This window comes from Phaseolus vulgaris, chromosome 2 (genome assembly GCF_000499845.2).
Source record: "Phaseolus vulgaris cultivar G19833 chromosome 2, P. vulgaris v2.0, whole genome shotgun sequence".
NCBI classification, from domain to species: Eukaryota; Viridiplantae; Streptophyta; class Magnoliopsida; order Fabales; family Fabaceae; genus Phaseolus; species Phaseolus vulgaris.
In genome coordinates this window covers 46,662,935-46,681,168 of record NC_023758.2, presented here as the reverse complement: position 1 = coordinate 46,681,168, position 18,234 = coordinate 46,662,935, and the positions used below count along the sequence as shown (strand labels likewise).

At 30.7% G+C, this 18,234-nt stretch overlaps 2 protein-coding genes and 1 non-coding gene across 3 annotated transcripts; all 3 read right to left on the bottom strand.

Moving 5' to 3' along the window:
- Window positions 1–6,975: 6,975 nt before the first annotated feature.
- Window positions 6,976–13,150, bottom strand: LOC137812729 (uncharacterized). The gene is made up of 12 exons (XM_068614904.1): window positions 12,566–13,150; window positions 12,324–12,484; window positions 12,097–12,174; window positions 11,327–11,406; window positions 10,960–11,044; window positions 9,817–10,236; window positions 9,284–9,391; window positions 8,448–8,515; window positions 8,208–8,295; window positions 8,009–8,080; window positions 7,867–7,920; window positions 6,976–7,522 (listed from the first exon to the last, which is right to left on the bottom strand). Exons 1-12 carry the CDS (start codon window positions 12,996–12,998, stop codon window positions 7,442–7,444), a joined length of 1,728 nt encoding a protein of 575 aa, XP_068471005.1. The 5' UTR covers window positions 12,999–13,150; the 3' UTR covers window positions 6,976–7,441.
- Window positions 13,151–13,431: 281 nt separating this feature from the next.
- On the bottom strand, window positions 13,432–13,504 carry TRNAA-CGC (transfer RNA alanine (anticodon CGC)). Its single transcript has one exon. It is a non-coding gene; the product is annotated as a tRNA-Ala (tRNA).
- A 429-nt stretch (window positions 13,505–13,933) lies between these two features.
- On the bottom strand, window positions 13,934–18,011 carry LOC137812728 (RING-H2 finger protein ATL20-like). Its single transcript, XM_068614903.1, has 2 exons — window positions 16,887–18,011; window positions 13,934–14,444 (listed from the first exon to the last, which is right to left on the bottom strand). Exons 1-2 carry the CDS (start codon window positions 17,641–17,643, stop codon window positions 13,987–13,989), a joined length of 1,215 nt encoding a protein of 404 aa, XP_068471004.1. The 5' UTR covers window positions 17,644–18,011; the 3' UTR covers window positions 13,934–13,986.
- Window positions 18,012–18,234: the final 223 nt, after the last annotated feature.

The window sequence follows — 18,234 nt, the reverse complement described above, 5'->3', positions numbered from 1 at the left end:
ATCTTCTTTTTCTAACAATAAATTAATATTTTAGTCTTATTTAATTTAATAAATTAATATTTTAATCTTACTTAATTTAATAAATTAATATTTTAATCTTACTTAATTTAATAAATTAATATTTTAATCTTACTTAATTTAATAAATTAATATTTTAATCTTATTTAATTTAATAAATTAATATTTTAATCTTATTTAATTTAATAATAATGATACATTCAAAACCTATATTTTTTATACATTTAACAATCTCTAATACTATTATTTTTAATATTTTTTAAATATTATTTAATTACAAATTTACTATTTATTATATATATATATATATTTTATAGTTATATATTTCATATTATGAAAACATCATTTTCATTAATTTAAAATTGTTCCAACTTAGTTGAAAAGATACCATTTTAAGAGTCAATTATCGCATTAGTATTATTCGTTCCATTACGATTTTGTCATTAAAATAATATTTTTATAGATTAAAGAAAAAAATAATATATAATTTTTTATTGATCTTGACTTAGATGTAAAAATATATTGAAGTGACTTGAATATATTGAATGTAAAAAATAAAAATATTATTATATTATTATAGATGTGATATGAAAAGTAAATTTTTTTCAAATTTTAACGAAAGAAAAAATATTAGTAAATTATGATTTGGCTAATATAATGTTAACGAAAGAAATAATATTATTTTGATAATTACATATTAAAATATTAGTTTATAATTATAATTTGATTAATATAATTTAAAAATAATAATAATAAAATATTATTTTGTTCAATAATTTAGTGTAAAGTTGTCATCAACACTTTTACACTTTCTAGTTGGAGTTTTTATTTGTTGATCAGTGGCTATTAGAAAATTTAATTATGGGATTATGTTCACTAATTTCCTAAGATAGTATTCTTTTCAGCATTATTGTGCTTTAAAGATGGAATAATGTATTAACATCGTTTTGAAAGTGTAATCTTTTTTTTGTTGTGTTGGTATTTAAATAGGGATTTTCTTGGTTTATTCCTTTTGAAAGGGATTTTATTGCTAAATGGGATTTATTTGTAATAAAACAGGATTATTAGCTATTAAGTGTCTCTAATGAGATTTTTCCTTATCTAACCAAAATCAGGATTGTTACCATAAACATTCATATTTGACTTTTATGCTTCGTATAATGGATCTGGAGCATTTAAATTTAATTAATAGTGGAGGAATGCTTAACTTAGGTTCAACTCCATTATTTAATGACTTTAATTTTTCTACTTTACTTAACCTTAACTCCATTATTTAATTACTTTAAATTTGGATTTTGTTAATTCAACTTATTCAATTAATAGATCAAAATTACTGTGTTAACTAATGACTCAACCTCTGAACTAACCTCAAATTAGTTCAACTAATCGTTAGCCTTAAAATAATGAGAAATTCGGTTTCCTATGATAAAGTTTAATAACATTAATCTTCATAAATTTATCCTTTAAAAAAATACTAGATTAAAAGTTAACGTATATTTTATTTGCTAGAATATGATTTTTTTTAGTCAATACATTATATAGTCTTTATTGTTTTTGTCATGATATTTTTTTAGTCTAACCAAATAATTAATAAGGTCCGTTTTAGTTATAAATATTTTAAAATATAAATATATAATTGGATGGAAATTTATTTAATAAATATTCATTGTCATGGAATTTTATTTAATAAATATTCATTGTCATGGAATTTTATTTAATAAATATTCATTGTCATGGAAATTTATTTAATAAATATTTGGATAAAAATGTATAAAGAAATAATAACTATAAATATCAATCTTTTTATCAATAATTATAAATCCTAGAAAATTAAAAAATCTGTTACAAATATTCAGATAAAAAAGATAGGAATGATAAAAAAAGTGTACAAAAATAATTATAGAAACAACAATCTTTATTAATAGTTATAGATAACTCATCTTTGTATTTTTTTTATGAATTTTAAAACTATAACATAACTTATTTAATTAAACACAACTTTTTCAGTAACTATTTGAATAAATACAATTATTAAGTTATGTAAAACAAAATGATAATAAAATATGTGAAAACTTATACTACTATTAACTATGTAATTGCTTTTATTGTTTTAAACTATTTGATCTTTTAAATTGTTTTTATTGTATATTTTATCATTTTTAATATTTTTTAAAAAGTAAAATTATGACTAAAATTGAAAATTAATTATATCTAAATTGCTTTAATCCGTATTTATATTTTAAGGCCAAACCATTAAGATGATGAGAAAGAAAATAAAAATGAAGCTAATGGATGTGATGATTTTTTTTTCTCAAAGAGATCATGGTATACTGTTCTGGTAAATAAATACATACATTATTTTTTCCTTTATCTTATTGTAATATTATTTAGTCCTTAGAAAACATAGAGTTACGATAGAGTAAATATAATTTTTAAATAAAGAATAAATAACCAATAGCATCTTTTGAAACTGTGATTCAACGATAATACAGAAACGAAGAAACAAAAGTTAGAACGAACCGATAAAATAAGCATATAATATATGAGGTTCAACACTGAAAGCATGTTGTCATGAACATATAAAGTGAAAATATTTACGTATTTTTGTCACATGCATCAAGCCTTTCTTTAGAAGGGAGCAAGCATGTAAGCATGTGAACATTAACCTCTCCCATAATTACTACCTCTCATTTCGTTCGGTGTAGATAACTGAATCCAAACACACTTACCGGACCGGGTTAATATTCGATTAGGACTGACCGACACGATTAAAGGCACTACATCTAAATAGAAAATTAATGAGACTAATCAATTATCAAATATAAGGTAATATATTCTAAATTACAATCTAAATTCTTAATTTGATCAATAACAAATGGTATAGATAATTATATAAATAGATACAATTCCAATAATCAGATACGTCATCATCAAGTACTAATTACATCGAGTACCGAGTACAAAAATTTTACTTAAACTTTAAAATGTCTTTTGTAGGTATCATTCGAATTTAGAGTTCACAAAGATGATGAACAGAGAAAATGAGAAAGTATGAAGAGATAATTTGAGTCACAGAAAAAAAAAAAAAGGTAATCGACCAACAAAAAAGAATGACAATCGCTCTTTTGATTTTAACTCTATTGAAGTGATTTCAACTCTTAGAAGAATAGTGAATATTAGAACAATAAAAAAAATATTTATTTGACATCCATGCTCTACCATACACCCTAATAAATATTAATATTTTAATCATTTATAAAAATTTATAATTTTTTCAATTTTGAAACATTTTACATTTTACTTATATTTTTATTAAAAAGATTTTTTTAATTATAAATATTAATATTTATTGTGGTATAAGATGAAAAAGAGTGTAACCTTATAACAATATAGAAATAGAAGGGAAGTGTAGTCCCAAATAGGAAAGGAAAGGAAAAAAGGTTTTTGTAATATGTGGACAGCATGAACATGTGATGGGATGTGCAAATGTTTCTGAATACTACACAAATTATATCCTCAGATTTTGACTCTTTACCTTCCCTTCAAATATCACTACCCATTTTTGCTGTTCAAATACAATCACTTTTTCTTTTCTATAAATTTTTTTTTTTTGGACAACTTGTTATTATTATTACTATTATTATATAAACCAAGATTAAAATTATATAAATTTATTTTTTCTTTTCTTTTCTCTTTTCATTAAGTTATTAATTATATAATTAGTTATCTATACATTTTTAATTCACATTGATTTGGAATTAAAAATTATATTAACGTTTAGATTATATAAAATAGATGAATAAAATTGGATGTCAAAGTTTAATTTAACATTAGTGTCATTGTTATATTTTATCTTATCATGCTTTATCTAATCTGGCCAATCATATTTTAATAACGTTAGGTAGGTACGTTTATTATATATATATTATTAGATAAGCTTCATTAGGTGTTGATGTAACAATTTGATTCTTGTATAATCTTGCATTATCTAATACATTATCCTAAAGCATATAATCTTAAGTAAATATATAATATATTCACTTAAATTTTGAGATATAAGATCTATTTTTTGCAATATCTACTAAAGAAATATTTAAAATTTAGAGCATGAAAAGAGGGTTTTTTTAAGAAGAAATCTCAAAAAATATTTGTTTATATTCCTTTATCATAAAAATTAAATTACGAGACTAATAAAATTACACTTAAAATCTTAAAATGTGATTTACCATTAGATAAAAATTAGATGAGATCTTACATTTTATACGACACAATAAAACCTATAAAAAACAGCACATGATCTCATAATAAACCCTTATATTAAATATACTCTAAAAAAACTTATGTCCCATAAAAGAAATGCCTATAGTTTGAATAGTAATAAATCAATATGTTTATCTTCTCACCTTTAAAAAAAATAAAATCAACATGTTTCTTAAGTTTAAATACAACAAAAGCGTAGTAGAAGAATGAAGAAGTTCTTTAACAAAAAATAATTGATTGCTTTAACTATAATGAATTAAATTTATGCATACGCGTTCTCTAATAACTTTATATATGCGTACGTTATGCTATTTTATTCACTAATCAATATCTACCTTTGACTCCAGATATTGACTTAACAGGTTACAAGTTTCATCTTTCAAAGTCAACATATAAAACATAAACAAACTTTAACAACATTTTTCCTTTTGTATATCTCAACCAAATTTTAATCTCGTTTTCTCCTTTATTATGTCAGATGATAAAAATCATTTTTATAAACTATACAACTTTTATACCCATTATTTTATAAAATTTCACGACAATTTAAAATATAGCTATTTTTTTTTCTTTTTTCAGTTTTAGAGGCTATTATTTTTAAAGGAATATATGGAGCCTTTATTTATCAAGCAAAACCATCAATAGCAATCAACATGTCAAATTGATGATTAAGATACTTCTTAACCCAATACATTTGATGATAGCCTAACAAACCCAATTTAATGTGATGTGTAATTTATTATTAAACAAATGTTAATCAACATTTTATGAACAGTGATTAACAAAACTTTTTTAATGGTTTAAATTTTGTGTGGCTTGTAGGACCTTCTAGGGTCCTTGATTTGTGCGTTGGTATGCATAGAAGAAGAATCAGAATCTGAAGTTGTCCTTCTTAATGTAGCCTTTGGAGAGTAAAACAAAAGTAGGAACAAGAATAACCCAAAAGGGAATACAACACAAAATAATATGGAATCATCCTACATTCTACTCTCACATGATGGGGTCATAAAATAATTAACATAGCATTTATAATTTGTTTATGGCTCACAGGACATATAGTTAGCATTATTCTTCCAGGAAAAGGTTCTAAAAAACTAAACCAACTTATTTTAACTTGTTAGTTTTTTTTTTCTCTCCATTATTGCATTAAAATGTTTCAATCTTTTGAATTTATTTTTTAGAATCTCTTCTTAATTTTGTGGGAGGTCATGATCAATGAATATTGATTATTATCAATTAAGTATATTCAATGATAATTATTGTAGTATTGAAATTATATCTCTATGGAAGATTATGAAATCCAACCTTGAAAGTTGAAGATAGTATTTTCAAGGTATCTTGAAAATATGATAAACATTAATTATCCATTATCTCTTTATTAACAAGTTTTTCTCTCATTCTTTATACAAAAAGAACTTGTGGGAAAGAGTAAGACAGACAAAGGATAAGAACAACATAGAGAGAAATGAGAAAATAGATATCCACCACAGTGTGAGATTATAAATCATAGTAAGAGAAACTACTATTGTAATCCTACTCTCATAGTGAAAAACATTTACTCGACTAGTTCCCCTGAGTTTTACTTTTCAAATTGAGAAAGTTTTCTTACATTAAAAATTCTTGATATCATTATTCTATTTTGTTCTTTTATTTGATTTGCTTATAGCTTCCGCAAGTACCTATTTTGTATATACACAAAATTAATTATGATTTTCCCTAACATTTATTTGGATGATTTTGAAAAAAAAAATAGCAATTCATCTTCAATAAGATGATTTTATTATAAAAAAAAATCATAATTCCACTTCATTATGTAAAAGTCGTTATTCCGCTCACCATTTTGTTTTGTCTTTTATTATATTTTACTGAAGAAAGAAAAGACCCCATTTTTTTACATGTACTATATAAAATTTCCAAGATGGGCAACTCATTGAATTTTTATAAATTTCAAAACTAATTTGCTATCCCCTTATCAAATCTTCCTAAAAGGATGCATGCAGCAGAGGATCCTTTATATTTGTTTCCTAAAAAAATGTTTATATATTTCTTGATTTAGACATTGTTCTGCTGTTTTGTGATGGGTCGGAGTTTCAGGCTCATGATTTATTTGGACCACTTTTTTTCATAACTACCCAAAGAAAAAAGAAAGTAAGAAAAAAAGGAAATATTTTTTTTATAAATAAATGTACGAGTTAAAATAATAAAATTTTTAAGACTAGTTTTAATTTGTAAGAAAACTAATTTTATTTTACTACCTCATAAGTATTTATAGGAAAACTCTCAGTATCTGTTTGGTCTTCAAGATACCATGGGATAAGATATAGCAACTGCAACTACCATATTTGATTATAATATGTTTTTTTACGTGACAACATAATATAATAATGTTACTTTATTATCAACTTTACTTTTAAATTATTTCCTCCTTTTTTCCACAATGATCATCTACAAAAAAAATAAAAAATCATGCATCTTCGTACCAAAACATATACTAACAACATCTTTACTATTTGATTTTCCCTATTTATTAAATAGAAAACTTAAAGCAACATAATGTCAATAAAATACGATAATTTTTAATGAAAGGTCATGTTACTCCAAAAATTTAATCTTACGTCCTCGTTCTTCATTTATTTTAGTATAAGAATTAAAAGTTAACCATCAGAATCCTTAAATTAAAAGAAATAAAACCCCTCCTTTGTCAATCAAAATCAAATTTCACTTATGTGAAATAAAAAAGATTTTAAAAGACAACATAAATCCGGAGATTATGGACAACACCCAGTTAGAAGTGTTGGCCCTCCAATCCTGATCTGGGATCGATTAAGAAAAATCAAATGATAATGTTTTCACAAGATATACACGTTCCTTAAAATATAACCACAATACAAAGAATTTACACTACGTTGGGCAGTCATCTCCTTTGACTTCGAGAACTGTTGAGAGCGGCTTTCAATTGCAGCAAATATTTGCATTAGATGCCAGGAGATTCCCATATACAATGCAATTCTTCCGGTGATGTTATAAGATACAAAATTTCAATACTTGTCTGCTGAAAGACACTGGTGAGTGGATGTTGCTCTTTTGCTCAATCAAGAAAAGATCATTGAGCTGGGTGTTGAAGCTAGACATGAGCACACAAATCAGATGCGTCCATAGAGCGTCAAACTTCGTCCAGAGGCATGGGCTGGGAACTAAGAAGTCTTTCAGCCTCATCATTGGCTTCTGCTTGGATTTTCCATCCCTGCGTGCAAAAAAAGTAAAATGAGAACACAGTTACAAAAACAAAGCCAAGACCACCAATGCTAAAAGGACCAAATTGTTTCTATCACATTAGATGTCCTGATTAGGACCAACCCCGTTTTAAGTTTTCATTAGATCGGCACAACAGATATATGACATTTTTCATCTACCATACAGGTCAACACGTCTGAGGCCTTTAATCCCAAATCACAGGAACGAGGGAGAATGACCGCGCTAGATATTTAAAAGAAAGAAAAATCTACGATAGAAATTATATCACTGCAAGGCTTTCTACTTCCTAGTCTAAGAAGTTGACGATGATTCTGGGAGGAATAAAAAACAAACCTCCTCCAAATTTTCAAGCTCCATGATTTGCTCTATCTGTTCTGAGATACTGTCCTGCAATGCATGGACCCTCGCCTAAGTATAAAAACATTTTATATCAAGATGTCATCATCCAAAAGAACATATGTTTAAGTGGTTTTACTATGTTACTAGCAGTTTCAGCAGCAAGAACATCAGTCTCCATCTCCACTTCGATTTCAATCATTGAGGAAATCTGACCAAAGAGTATCACAGTATTATATACATTTATTGCGTTCAGTATTACGAAAGCAACAACAAGAACTTGTTCTTTTGTAATTCTCAGGAGAGCAGATATTATCACACTTTTAAAGAAAACATACCCTAGCATAGCTGTCAATCAGTTCAATCCGTCCTCTAAGGGAGTTTTGCAGGCTCTCTCGCACCCTCTTGACTTTACTTCTCCGAGTCCTGGACATAATAAACAAAATGATAAATGGCAACTATAGACTAGAAGAAAAAGGTAAAGACCCAAAACTAATCTCGAGACATTAACAAATTCGATCATGGGGGGTAAACAAGTATTTCTATAATTAGAGAGGTGTGATGCTATAGCAATTTACCGATAAGCAGGTTCTCCAACAGCTGAAATTTTGTTCTCAAGTTGGCACATTCGAGCTAGCATCCAAACCTACAAAAGTATAAATCAAATTCATATAACTCAAGCTACAGGTACATTTTCAAGGAAGGAGAGAAAATAATCTATTATCTTACTCATTCTGGGATATTAGATGTAAAATACAATAAATGAACTTTGCATAGATAAATTTCAGAATGTACTAACATCTGTAAGTAACTAATAATTAAGTTAGTAGTATACAATCTAAATGCTCCAATCAATTATCAAATTGTCTTGCATTATTTTCAGTCAGGCTGACTTTTCCACGAAGTAGCATTTTGCACAAGACATTCATGGCAATCAGAATTAGATATCACACTGGCTTTCCCTTCTTTCTTATTATAGAAAGTATATAGAGCTATATTTATGTGAAAATGCAGGATGGTTCCAAGTTTTCCTTTCCTTTCTTTCTTCTTATTATGGAAAGTATATAGAGCTATACTTGTGTGAAAATGCAGGATGGTTCCAGGTGGATCAGATATCAATATTATCTTTTATTAATGTATTTTAGTTGTCAGTTAAAGGACAATATTCTGTAAAAGTTTTCAACTTTCGTTTTAAACATGCAACATTTATTAAACGAAAAATCAACCCAAAGGGGACTTTGCTAGTACGAAAGCTCATGTTTGAGGCAAAGTAAATTGCAGCTATCCCTCCTTTGAATGGTGAACTTGACATCCAAAAGATTGTTGTGATTAGAAGTGCTGGAATTCCTTTGCTCTTCAAAATAAATAAGGTTGATATCATCCCTGCTAATCACAAATAATGCAAGTAGCAAACCTCTTTTTCAGCAGCTTCTTTGAGGTCATTGATGCGAGACAGAAGAACATCATATTGAGATAGAAGTCGTTGTTTGATCGCAACTGCATCTACTGACTTCTGTGGAAGCTGAAACCATGAATAAAACCAGATTACTTATTATATCGTTCATAATTGATTTATTGTGAGCAATGAATACAGGGGCCAGCTGGTCATAATAGGGTAGGAAAGGAATTATAATTTTAAAGAATCTAAAACATTTTCCTATTTCTTGCATTCAATTTAAAAAAGGATGTGCAGTAATAAAACAAATTACAAACTCTTCATCATTGTAAACAGGAGTTTCATTTTTTTTGGCCATGAGGAAATTCAAATCACAGGTAGTATAGTAGCAACTGAAAAACAACTATCTCTTTGGAGTTGGTTTTTTTATGGAAGAAACAAAATTATATGGTATCACCAGCAGAAAATTGATATTGTTGAGAATTAAAATTGATTGGGTGAAAGAAATATATGAGCCTCCCTCAACGAGAAAAAAATGATGAATCCAGTACCTGATTAAACTGGGGAAGAACAACAGTGTTCAACGTAGACCCAACAACAAGGGTTGAAACTGCAACAACTGATAGTAACTGGGGAAGGCCAGGGTCAACAAGTCCAGAGGCGGCATCCCCAGTGGCCAACAAAGCGATAAGTGGAAAAAGGAAGGAGGGTTTCAGCAATGATGAATTTTCCTCTTTTCTTGGGGCTCTTAACAGTAGTGACTCCCGCCCATCTTTGTGGTTTGTTATGCACATAGCTTCACCGGGATAGAAATCAGGATTCCTTGGACTGAATTTAAAAGGGCCTACCTTTCTATATACGTTTGATGGAGCTGCCACAGCAATAGTTACCCTTTCTCCTTCTTGTGCTGGCAGATCAACTGTTTCAGTTGCAAATCTATGAGTGCGAGCCATACCAGACGGGGTCTGCACCTAAACAGAAAGAGAAAAAAAGGATAGATGTTAAGAGGTTATAGATGTGAGACTTCAAAAGATGAAGCATTAGGTAAGGATACCAGTAATTGACATGAGGTGATTTCAGTAACAAATTAAAATCAAAAAGAAAAGAAAAAACTTAGAAACGAACTCTCAAAATCTATAATAAAACATAAACTGCTAAAAGGTATTCACTTGTAGAACAAATCAACAAGCTGAAACAATCAATCAAGACCGGAACTGGTAATCAAATCTCACAATAGAAAAAAAGAAATTGACAACAGGCTTACAACATCATATAAACTATATGAACACAAAAAATGGATGAAATGAGTTAAAGCAGGTAATGATACCTTTACCCATTGAAGTCACCTCCATTGAGGTCCTGGCTAGGGAGATATCACAGCAGAACTACTTCCAGCATTTAGTAGGTAGGACTAAACTTTGGATTATAAAAGTTTAGTTTGGAAGGTCACAAATATGTATTTTCATTTTGCAGCGAAATTTTCTACTTGTAGTAGAGCTATATAAGGATGGGCATGTATTTGTAGAAATAAAAAAGTAGATATCTAAAAAGGTTAATGCATCAAAAGGTATTCCTCGTTTCACTAGCAGCTAACTAACCAATTTCAATACAATTTATATAAAGATTCTCAACAACAACTATTTTCAGAAGACAACCTAACAATCAGATGTTGAAGGTGAGTGGAGAGAGCATACCACAATAGAATGAACAGCAGAGGGAATGCTTTGCTTCCTCAGTTTAATGTATCTTAACCCCCTTTCCCACGCTGTTATGTCCATGCTGCGTTCGGCAGGAGGAGATCCTTAGAAAAAGTAAATACTCGATGATCAACACCATACACATTTTTTATGTATCAACAAAAAGACAAGCATTGGTTACAAGTTACAAAAAAATAAAGTGGGGGAGGGGAGAGCAAACACTGGAACAACTTATGTATGGTGCTTTCCATGGAAAACATAAAATCTATTGATTAGTGGAAATTTAAAAATCAAACATTAAAAATGTTTTTTTATGTTAAGTGAACAGATCTAAGAAAAGAATAGACTGATATGACTAACCAACCTGATTTCTTCTGATTCAATGCTGACTATGTCACCTGAAACAAGTTCGTATTGGTAGCGACACTTGGAACAAGATACTATCTGCAGTAGAAATGTTTAACTATCAAATAATCACAAATAATTCACAAGGGTAAATACGTCTGAGATCATCATGAGATGAGAGACCTATCCAGAGTTTCATTCAGAAATAGGTGTCAAAGATAACCAATAAAAAGAATAGCTTCATGAATCTCAACAATGGACAATAGCAGGAAATTACTTCCAACACTCAACAAAAACAAAAAGTCATTTCTAGTTCTGTACACGCCAGAAGATTAACCCTCATTGACAACAATCCATCAAGGAATTGTGCATAAGACAAAAAAAAATCAGAAATAGTCGTGTCAAAATTTACACCAAGAAACATTGAAGCAGAATGAAAGAGTTAGTGGTGGAATAAAGCTAGAGCCCAAAGAGCTTGAGACTTCTTTTTTTCAAAATCAACCTCCAATCAACAAAATTCAACATTAATATATCTTCTTTAGAAGTTTGGCAATGATGTATTTGAGTTATTATTTGATCAATAATGCCCAAGGGGAATAAGGTCAAATGCAAGAGGGAAATATACACAGTAAACTGCGCACTAAATTGATATCGATGAAGGATAAGCTTACACTCATCTCCCAATGACTCACGGTTTAAAAGATGTCCACGGAGAAGGAGAAACAGAGTACATAATAATAAAAGTAATAATAATAGAATTAAAGTTCGGCACAGGCAAGGGAGGAATACCTGAATACCTTGTTGTGGCTGTGCAACACCAACAGCAATCTGACAACTAGGACATTTCACTATCTTCCCAAAACGTACCTGCAACAATCAAGACCGTTAACATTGGGGTCAGAAACAAGTCTAATCTTAGTAACACCATTGACCACGAAATATCTAAAAGTCAAATCCACCACAACATATACACATAATGATCCAATTCAATGCAATGTCATTAATTCGAACGGTACCTCCTCGCCAGGGGAAACGCCAACCTCACAAATATACTTAATCACTCTAAGAGCGTCAGAAACCCTTAACACAGCCGCTAAACCCTGAATCAACAGAGCATAAACATTTGCATTTGGCCGCGACCACTTCCATCTCGCAGCCAAAGAACCACTCTCGTCAACTACTCACACCACACAAACACAGCGTCATCAAATCGTAATGATGTTTAACACAACGTGAGCTAGCTGAAGAGAGAAATAACCTGGATGAAAACTGGCGCGCATGGCGTAGAAGATGGAGAGAGCGAGTTCAGGATTGTTGCGGTTAAGCGCAGCGGAGATAACGGAGCAGCAGTCGGAGGTGGAAACGACGCCGTCGTTCCGGGAGGAGTTGTCGGCGATAATCTGCAAGGCCTCATCGGCGTCTTTGGCGTTGGCAGCGACTTGGAGGAGGAGCTGTTGGTCGAGTATGTTAGCGGTATCGTCGGAGGTTTCATTGTGGCTCTCGCTGACGGAGGCTTTGGAATTTAGGAATGGCGAAAGGTTGGAAAGAGAGGGAGTGGTGAAAAATAGAGAGGGAAAAGGAGAGGTGGTGTTGGCGGCGTGGTTGACACAGGTTTCGGAGAGTTTGGGGAGAGAAGAAAAAGGGTGGTGGAGTAGGCGAGAGAAGCATGGAGTGCAAAGGTTTAGCGTCATAGCAGAAACGGGAGAAAGCGTGCGAAGCAGTGAAATTGTACCAGTGGCGTCGGGGAATGGCTATTACACTGTTTGTTTGGGGGGAGAGGGAAAGGAGATTAGGAATGAGCGGTGGTTAGGAGAAAGAGGTGAATCCAAATCCAGACTTGTAGGGGCCACTGTGAACAACTACCGGTTAACTTTATAGAATTTGGCCGTTGATTTGCCTCGGGATTTGTAAAAATATAAGAAATTAATGGTGTGGATTGGTTTATAAATAAAAATATATATAATGGAGATGTGGAGAATCGAACCCCGTGCCTCTCGCATGCAAAGCGAGCGCTCTACCATATGAGCTACATCCCCGATGTTAATATATAAGTTACATTCCCGATCTTATTAATTGATTTATTTTTATTTTCAAAAAGAATTAATTCTATGAGTTTTTATAAAATGGAGGTGCGGGGAATCGAACCCCGTGCCTCTCGCATGCGAAGCGAGCGCTCTACCATATGAGCTACACCCCCGATGTTGTTAAAATTGTATAGAATACCAAAATAAATATATTGAGAAACTTATTAACTACCTTAATTATATAGACAGACACATTATACTACGTTGGTGGTTATATTAATCCGTAGCTACTTGAACGGACAATTCAATATTTTATCTTTTGGATTATGCATTGTTTTTTATTGTTGAGATATTTGGTTTTTATAATATATTCATAATCCACATTTTTCATACAATTTACATCATATTTATAATATTTTAATATTTTTTATATTATTTAATTTTAATTTTATATTTATTTCTAAATCTATGACGTGCATAAGTAAAAGTATATTTTGATGGCCCCTTTCGTTCCTAATAAGATGACCAAATCTTCAATTAAAATGTTATAAAAAAATGACATGCGGTTAAAGAATAGTAAAAAGAGCTTGAATAATACTCAGTGAAAAAAATGTTGAGAAAATGTATTATTGAGAAGCAAAGGGTATATATATAGCTAGTGTGGAGAGGAGAACGAGGAGGAAGTGGGAGAGAAAGAAGAAGAAGGTGTAGAAGTGTCGGGGGAATTCCTGCAGAGGGGGCAGGTGGCGTTCAACTTCAGCCACTCGTCTATGCAATCTGCGTGAAAATAATGGTCACATTCCGGAATGCTCCTTAGCGTCTCTTTGGGTTGATATTCAGAGAGGCAAATTGCGCAGGTGTTGTCGTTCGCCTTCAATAACCGACCACTCTCTCCGATCAGAGTTTTCGGATACTTTTCAATTGTGGCGCCGTCAAGACCCGCTACAAAAGGAACGGGTTCTAGGGAAATGGTGATGGGAAGATGTGAGCGACGGCGACGGTGGCTCAGCATCCTAACCTTGCCGCACACAAAGCAAGAAATTCCGATGAAGCATAACAGACCTGGTATTCCCACTCCAATGGCTAACCCATACTTCGCACTCCTCGAAAGACCTGTGTTTGTCATGTAAACCAATACCTCTCAGTATTCATTCATATATTCACTGCAGACACAAAGAGACTCAACACTTCACTACCATGCTTTTTCTCATAACTTCATCATCGTGAAGGATCCTAATCAATATTAAAATAATAAAGATATTAAAATAATAGTATTGGAAGTTGTATAAAAAATTAGAGTCGTTATCTAAGTAGAAAATGATACTTTGACTACTCTTAATATATGATAGATTTAAAAATAAATATATATAATAAATGATAAATTTATAATTAAATTATATAAAAAAATAAATAAAATAATAGTATTTAAAGTAGTAATGTGATTAAAAAATAAGAGTTGTGAATTTATCATTACCAATCATATTCTTCACACTATCTTGTATAACACCTCTTTGAAATTGCTACTTCAAACACATTCTATAAAGTTCTCAACACTCAAATCATATTAACATCTTTTAATAAAATTGTTTTTTATATGATTATATATGATTTAATAACAAAATTTCATAAATTTTTGTCTTATTTCAAGTTGGTTTTACGGTATTATATTATTTTCAAGACTCTTTTTTTTTATAAGTTTTATTCTAATACAAGATACAAAGTATTGTGAGACTCACATTTTTATAATTTTCATTTATATTCTAATTTTTTACCTGGATTAGAAGTGACTAATGAAATATTTTTTATACTAATTGATTTACTTAAACTAATAATAAAGACATATTTAATTATTTAATATTGACTTGAAAAGGGGTAGTTCTAAATTTTATTTACAAATCTAATTCATAAATAATAGCAAAGTGACTAACTCAGTTAATAACAATAAATTTATTCTAAATTTATGGTATTTTTAAAAATGATATTCATCTCTCTTCTAAATATATATCAATACAACCTCTCCTTGCTGAAAAAAAATTCAATACAACCTCACTAATTTTAAATTTAATCTAAAAATAACTAATACAAAACACATTATGATTTGAATCTTATAGGGAAAAAACAAACATCATTTATAGTTAGGTCCTACGTACAAAATATATTATGTCCAGTAGTTTCAGTTTTCATATTTTAATTTTTTGAATTATTATCATCTCAAGAATTAGAATGCAATTTTGTAACTTTTATTCTCATTTTAAAAAATTATTAAATAAAAAGAGACAATATGAATGAATGAATATAATAATTTTAATAAATAAACAAATGATGATATTCTATTGTTGACTAATACTATAGTTTAATAACTCTTCAAATAAGTTTTCATGATAACTTAACAAATAATAATAATATCCACCAAAAAAAAAAGCAAAGACTAACTTCAAATAAATAAATATGTATATATAACTTTCACAGGATTTTATTTTTAATTTTAGATGTCAATTCATAAGTTTGTTGAGGCTTGCATCCAAACTCATCACAGCTCCTCCTTTGCAGAACACACTCGAACAGAACGTTGACAACTTACTAATATTAGTTTATAATCTAAGATAGTTGCAATGCATGATGACTCATCTCTAATTCTTCCTACCTATTTCTCATATTTTCAATTTACCATCAATCATGCCTCCTAATTTCTTTTTCTATGGAAATTATTTTCATCAATTCAAAGTCAAATTACCCTATAATTTCATCAAGTTGGCTAGTTCTTGTTAATTCTGGTTTTAGTTCGCTCACTTCCATTAAAAAATTTCTTTATTCAAAGTTCGGCAACAAAATAAATTCAGTCGTTTCAAACTTGGGAAAAAACTAAATTCAGTCGCTCTCACTGCTTTTTTATTTATTTCCGACACGTCTTCTGTTTATAAAATAGTTTTGTTTAAAAAACTAAAAACAAACCGCGTTCATCATGATGTGAAAATTTAATCTTGTTCTTTAGAAAAACATTTTAAATAATGAAATTGTGTTATCTGAAGTAAGAACACGTTATTTGAATTTTTTACATCATTGAAAATTTTCATTATTCATTAGTGCAAACTTCATCTCAAAAATCGATTTTATAAGGTTGTGTTAAATTTAAATTTCATTTTTTAATATAGTATCAAAATCATTTAAAATCTATCCTATCAAAAGTTTGTTCTACTTATTATGTTACCTGTTATCGGATCATTATCGAAATACCTTATCACGTAACTCGACGGGATAGGTTAGAAATCCTATATCTACTATCAACTAGATTTGAACTAGACTTAAATCCATATATTTTCAACTTCTAGCACACCCATCATTTCTGAGGTTGGCATTAAACCTGAAGTTGACAAAGAGTTGCTTGAGTTTACCCACCAAACTAGAAATTGGACAAACAACCTCAACCAACTAAACTGTTAACGTCAAAGGGCGCATGTTGTTGTGAATCAACGAATGCCACAAAAAATGAGAATTTGAAGAGCAAAGTAATGAATGAAAAGGCCCAGAAGAAAAGTCTAACACACGCAAGCATACCTTTGCCGGAGTCCCTAGGAAAGCACCCAACTCGAAGACTTCGATTACTCTGACTGGAGAAGCCACAAAGTTGACCAGTGAGTGCACAATGGCTGCACCTGGGTTCGGTCCACACCAGTTCAAGGTTTGTGTTGAGATCGGACCAGAAGGGCCACTTGGACACGTCCAACACCGGGACAGGAACAAGAGCATGAGCCATTACTCGGCACCGTTCCGACATGACCGTTGACGACTCAATGGGCCGTGACCACGAAGCTATCACCGAATAGTTCGGGTTGTCGCTCAGGCACGAAACCGGCCTTAACGGGAATCCAGGGGAGGCCGTGACGTTGGAAGAGCAACGCGTGAAAGTGAGGTTAAAGGGAGAGGGTCCATAAATCAAGGGGTTCAAAGTGAAAGGTGAATCCGAAAGGTTCCAGGGGTGTAAGAACCGCTTTGGAAGGCAGCCATTGGGGTCGTTGACTTTGATGCTTTGGGAGTCGTAATCGATGTTTTTGACGACGAAGTTCCCGAAACCTGGGAGCTCTATAACTGTTTGTGTTCGATTGATGCAAGAAAGTTGGAAAGTTGGAACTGGGAAATACCTGCAGCGAGGATCTTGGTCGGAGTGTTTCAGACCGAAAGGAAACTGAATGTCTAAATTGCCGCATCTCAAGCTTTTACAAATAGCCTGTTGCTGTTGGTTGTTATTCCCTCTTGTGGTTTGGAGATGGAAAAGAAGGAGACAGAAAGCACAAAAAATGGCTGAGGTAGCCATTGATTTGAGAGGGTGAGAGGAATAAGGGTTATTAGGGTGGGTGTGGGTGTGGTTGTTTCTTTAATTCAGAACCTCAACTCATTTTTTTGTGTGTGTAATTGTCAACAATGGTCAATTCAAAGAATACAATTCTAGCGTGGCATTCTCATTCAACTCAATAGCAAAAGAGAAGTGTAAAAAACAACAAAGCATGCAGCTGAAGTCGCTTCTGATTCTCACCACTCTGCTTCCAATGCCTTGTAAACACTTTGCACTTTCACGCCAAAGTTCAGTCTTACTAGTCAAAAACGGGAAAATTCAGTGTTTCCACGTTAGTTAGAAATATGAGAGTTAAAAAACTTCAAATTTACGACTTAAAACTACACACAAAACTTTGATAATATTTTTATGGTCTATAAGCAAAATGAATCCCCTTGTCATCAACCAAATTGACACGGCAACTCGTTTGATTGATCTTTTTCACTAGTAAAGTTAAGTTAATTAAGGGACCGTCTATTCCCATTAGTTAGACATTCACACATTCCACCAACTTTTTATATTCAATAATAATAAAATAATTTAATTTAATTAGAGAATAATTTATAATTAAAA

Excerpts from the sequence above, each read along its gene's own strand:
- LOC137812729 (XM_068614904.1), bottom strand. The coding sequence starts at position 12,998 with ATGACGCTAAACCTTTGCACTCCATGCTTCTCTCGCCTACTCCACCAC. Across the intron at positions 12,485-12,565 it reads GCGCGCCAGTTTTCATCCAG|TTGACGAGAGTGGTTCTTTG; the intron begins GTTATTTCTCTC and ends TGGTGTGAGTAG. Across the intron at positions 11,407-12,096 it reads AGCCACAACAAGGTATTCAG|ATAGTATCTTGTTCCAAGTG; the intron begins GTATTCCTCCCT and ends TTTCTACTGCAG.
- LOC137812728 (XM_068614903.1), bottom strand. The coding sequence starts at position 17,643 with ATGGCTACCTCAGCCATTTTTTGTGCTTTCTGTCTCCTTCTTTTCCAT. Across the intron at positions 14,445-16,886 it reads TCCTAGGGACTCCGGCAAAG|GTCTTTCGAGGAGTGCGAAG; the intron begins GTATGCTTGCGT and ends TGACAAACACAG.